At 45.8% G+C, this 5,099-nt stretch overlaps 1 protein-coding gene across 1 annotated transcript in view; it reads right to left on the bottom strand.

Moving 5' to 3' along the window:
• Positions 1–907: 907 nt before the first annotated feature.
• LOC119334501 (MADS-box transcription factor 29-like) overlaps positions 908–5,099 on the bottom strand; it is a 7,443-nt gene continuing 3,251 nt past the window's right edge. Inside the window, exons 2-6 of the mRNA XM_037607061.1 lie at positions 1,875–1,959; positions 1,600–1,764; positions 1,462–1,503; positions 1,318–1,359; positions 908–1,232 (exon numbers count right to left, since the gene is read on the bottom strand). Of these exons, the coding sequence (XP_037462958.1) occupies positions 1,083–1,232; positions 1,318–1,359; positions 1,462–1,503; positions 1,600–1,764; positions 1,875–1,959 (484 nt within the window). The 3' untranslated portion in view covers positions 908–1,082. The remainder of the gene's footprint in view (positions 1,233–1,317; positions 1,360–1,461; positions 1,504–1,599; positions 1,765–1,874; positions 1,960–5,099) is intronic.

Here is a 5,099-nt window from a genome sequence, read left to right on the forward strand (position 1 = left end):
TCTCTCGTTGCTATGCATCACCATGATCTTGTGTGTGCGTAGGAATTTTTTTGAAATTACTACGTTCCCCAACACAACAACATTGTAGATGATACGACCAATTTCAATTGTAGTCGGACCAATGACAACGACGACGTACAAGCTACCCACCAGGATCAAGTTATCGTTGTTCCATTAGTTACTGTTAAGGATGTATATGTGCCAAACTATACTGCCGTTGATAAACAGTACACAAAAAAGATTGCAGAATTTGTTGAAGTTACATGCATGCATATTATGGTATTGACAGAGACACGCTCGTTTAAGAAAGAGGGAAATGGGATGTTGGCCGTGCATGCATTACGCGGGGAGAAGTACATGTGCGTACAGCCATGCATGCATAAGAAACTTGAAGCCTTAAGTTACGATGGTGGAGCTAACATGGCCAGACACGTCGATGGAGATAATTTGGAAGGATTTCAGTTTGAGTATTACGAGAAGATATCATCACGTTGGTTCAAACGGGAAAGGAGCAGCAGTCGTTGTATACTATTTCTATTTCTGCCATGTAAAGAGTTTGCATGAGGGAAGACATGTAAATTTCTATTTCTATTTCATTTCTGCCTGACAACATTTTCATGGAAGTATAGGCACAATCTCTAATTTCAGCCCACGTTCTCCGCCCGTCTCTCTCGATCGATCGGCACCAGGCCCGACGGGCCACAATGCTCCCTCTCGCGTGGCAAAGGAAGAAGGAAGCTCCATATCCAAACAGATCCAAGTAGGAAGTAGACATGTTGATCATCAATCCATTCACGTCAAGTATCAACACTGATGTTTAAAAGAACACTGCGGTAAATTTCATATGAACATACGGGAAATCATGTGGAGCCAAAACGGAACACATTTGTACATATACTGGCGTCTGCCACTACTTGTTACCTATATATATGGCCTCAGAACGTAAGTACTAGTGGCCTGCTACTATTAGTAAGTTTCACTGGCTAAAAATAATTAACCTCCGTCGAATTCCGTCAGTCTATCATCTCCTTCTACTCATCAATCTGGAAAATAACAGTTCCAGCCCCGGGCCAGGGGAGCTGCTACGGCCACAGCCGCAGCGAAGTCACTGCCTCCTCCTCCACCTCCGGGAAGAAGCCCCCGAACAGCGTCGCCGGCTGTATCGGCGCCATGAGCTCCGCCACCACCGCCGACGCCTCCACGGCAGCACGTTGCCGCCCCTCCTCGCTCATCTGACAAAGAGTAGAGACGCATTCAGAAGCTCAGTATAGGAGGCAGGCACGGAGGACGCAGCGACGCAAATCACTCCTACCATACCATGTGGCGAAGGAAGCTGTTCTGCTCCTCCAGGATGTGCATCTGAATGACACACCAACAGATGAACAGAGCAGGATCATTCACAGTTGCTTGTCTGCATCTTAAATCATTCCGGTTCCCATACAATTACAGCTACGTACTTACCCTGTTGTGTGATTCGTCCAACTGCTCCTCCATCAGTTTATCCTGCACGCAAGAAAGCCATGTAACCATTCATTCAAACACTGACAGCTACAAGTGAGCCGAAGTGAATTTTGTGCACGCCGTGGTGTGTATGTGTACCTTCATTTCACGGACTTTATCCAACGCGCATTCTAGCCGCTGCTCCAGATCACGGAGCTCCGCCGCGGCCGCGCCCGATGGCAGGTCTTCTCCGGTGTGCCTCTGCAGGGTGGCCTCGAGATGGTCACGCTCTCGCCTCAACCTTGCGATATCCGTCAACAGTTGCTGTGTGCAAGAATCACATATGTCGATCAGAATGCAATCATGCAGTTAACTCTCAGTGTACAAATTGTACTATGTAGTACATGACTAGATGTGCTTCCTTGTTTGTTAACCTGATGATCATGATGATTTGTGCCCTCATTCCCCTGCAACTGGTCGTTGGTGATGCTGTCGTAGCGCTGCATTAGCTCGGTCCAGCTGAATAGATGACAAGTGAAGTGTGTCATCACTAGACTATTATACATGCACGTGATCAGGTTTATGCATGATCCACAAGTTTCAGTCATCAGGTATCTCTTGTTTTAAGTTATGCTACGATTTCGCATGTACAAATGGAATGCCGGCGACGAGTACTCCCTCCGTGAAGAAATATAAGAGCGTTTAGATCACTAAAGTAGTGATCTAAACGCTCTTATATTTGTTTATAGAGGGAGTATTTGTTTACTTTAACAGGTGGTGCTTATGTAAGGTTCAGAAACTAATCATGAATCGTAATCTGAAGACGCCATACGATTGGAATCAGAGGCAAGTTAAAACGCATGTCATTTGACCAACTTGAGCATGAAACACAGCCAGAGCATCCCAATACTGCAGCTACGTACGATGGCATGCCAAAGTTCGTTCTCATACTCTATTTTTTTTTCTTTTTTTGAACGAAGACGCACGAAGCGTCCAGCTTTAAATTAATAAAGCCACAAGGCAGCATCCAACCAGGAATAATCCTCACAGATCTAACATCATAAGTTCAGCGGGCTCGCAGTCTCGGCAAAGTAGATACTGTTAGAAAACGTGAGGAAGAGAGAATGACCGAACAGTTTTCTGTATTGAAGAGGAGAGAGATATATACAAGGTTACATGGGCCTGGGCCTCACTCTAGACTATGGGCCTGGGTCTGTACAAGACAAACACAACATATATACTTAGCACCCCCCTTCAAACTTAAGGTGGGTCAGGAGCATCTGATACACCAAGTTTGAGAGTGTGAAACCTATGCCGATCTCTAGTTTGTGCCTTGGTGAAGAAATCTGCGACTTGAAGCTCTGATGGGACATATTGTAGCTTGACAGTGGATTGTTGACAATGAGATCGAGTGAAAAAGGCATCCACACCAATGTGTTTGGTCAACTCATGCTTGACTGGATCATTAGCAATCTAAATAGCAGCAGTGTTGTCACAAAGAAGAGGTGTTGGTGTATGACATAAGACACCAAGATCATCCAATAGCCAGCGAAGCCATACAATCTCTGTTGTAGTAGTAGAAAGAGCCCTAAGCTCTGCCTCGGCGCTGGAGCGAGACACAGCAGTTTGCTTCTTTGATTTCCATGCAATGAGAGATGTACCAAGAAATATGCAATAGCCAGTGACCGAGCGACAATCAATAGGATCACTCGCCCAAGTGGAATCAGAGTAAGCATGAAGCTGGAGCTGACTGGAATTAGCATAGAACAAGCAGCGAGATGTAGTTCCCCTTAAATACCTAAGGACTCGGAATAGGTGACCATGATGAACTGAGGTGGGAGCACAGACAAATTGACTGAGAATATGGACTGCATGTGCGATGTCAGGTCTGGTCACTGTGAGGTACACTAGGCTGCCGACAATGTGACGATAGCGAGAGGGATCCTCAAGAGGAGTGCCATTAGTAGGACGCAACTGCAGATGAAGCTCCATAGGTGTAGCAGCAATGCACGTGTCAGTGAGACCTGAGCAAAGAATCAAATCCTGAGTGTACTTTTGCTGGGAGATATAGTAACCATCATCAGTATGCTCGACCTCAATCCCGAGAAAATAGCTGAGAGACCCCAAATCTGACATCTGGAATTGTTCACTCAATTTTTTCTTAACAAAATCAATATACCCAACATCATCTCCAGTGATCAACATGTCATCTACATAAAGTAGAAGCAATGTACGGCCATGCTCAGATGTATGAATGAAGAGTGCAGGGTCATGTTCACAAGGAGAAAAACCGGCAGCTTGAATCACAGAACTAAACCAAGCACGAGGGGCTTGCTTAAGCCCATAAAGAGCCTTTCGAAGACGAAAACATGACCTGGTGGAACCTTGATACCTGGAGGTGGCTGCATATATACTTCCTCATGTAAATCACCATGAAGGAAGGCATTCTTCACATCCATGTGGGAAATTTTCCATGACCGAGTAGCAGCCACAGCAATTAGAGTTCGAACTGAAGTCATGTGAGCAACAGGAGAAAATGTCTCATCATAATCTTTCCCATGAGACTGCTGAAAACCTCTTGCAACAAGGCAAGCCTTGTAGCGTTCCACGGAACCATTTGACTTGGTTTTAACCTTATACACCCATTTGCAAGTGATAGGGACTGAACGAGGAGGTAATGGTACCAAATCCCATGTACCAGTACGCTCTAAGGCTGCAAGCTCCTCGGACATAGCCAGTTGCCACTCAGGTGACACAACTGCCTCCTGATAGGTACTAGGCTCAGAAACAGCCCCTGCATATAAGTCCTTTTTGTATCGCATTGCTAGAGAAGAGCCGTCAGTGCAAGGATCAGTAGTACTGGCTGGAGGAGTAGAAGACAAAGGCATAGATGACTGCGTGTCACATGGAACTTTAGAACGACGAGTGTAATGGAAAGTATTGACTGGAGGAGTAGAATAACGACGAGTGTAATGGAAAGGAAGACTATCTAGAGGTGGAGCTAGTGGAAGAGAGAAAGGAGCTAGTGAGGAAGGAGATGAAACATGTGGTGGAGATGGTTCTGATGTTAGGACAGAGGAAGGTTGTTCAGCTATGGACTCATCTAAAAAGATAGGTGGAAGTGAAAGAAACGAGGTAGACTCTAAAGAAGTTGAGGATGATGGTTTAGTGGAAGGGGAATAGAAGAAGGGTTGATCCTCAACAGAAGTGGCATCGCGAGAAAAGCGAATGCGGCGAGCAGAAGAATCATAGCAACGGTAGCCCTTATGTTCAAGACTATATCCAAGGAAGACACACTGAGCAGACTGAGCAGTCAACTTGGTACGCTCACGAGGTGCTAAAAGAACATAACAAGTACAACCAAAGACACGGAGGTGGTCATACGTGGGAGGAGAACCAAACAAAACCTCACCAGGACACTTGCCTTCAAGGCGAGTAGAAGGTTGGAGATTGATAAGATAAACATCAGTTGAGATAGCTTCACCCCAAAAATGAGTGGGGACAAAGGAAGAAATCAGAAGGGTACGAGCTGTCTCAACAATATGGCGATGCTTACGCTCAGCAACGCCATTCTGAGCATGGGCACCAGGGCATGAACGCTGAGGGAGAGTACCCTCAGATGAGAGAAACTCACGAAAAGCAGTAGATAGATACCCCCC

Source organism: Triticum dicoccoides, chromosome 7A, assembly GCF_002162155.2.
Source record: "Triticum dicoccoides isolate Atlit2015 ecotype Zavitan chromosome 7A, WEW_v2.0, whole genome shotgun sequence".
NCBI classification, from domain to species: domain Eukaryota; kingdom Viridiplantae; phylum Streptophyta; class Magnoliopsida; order Poales; family Poaceae; genus Triticum; species Triticum dicoccoides.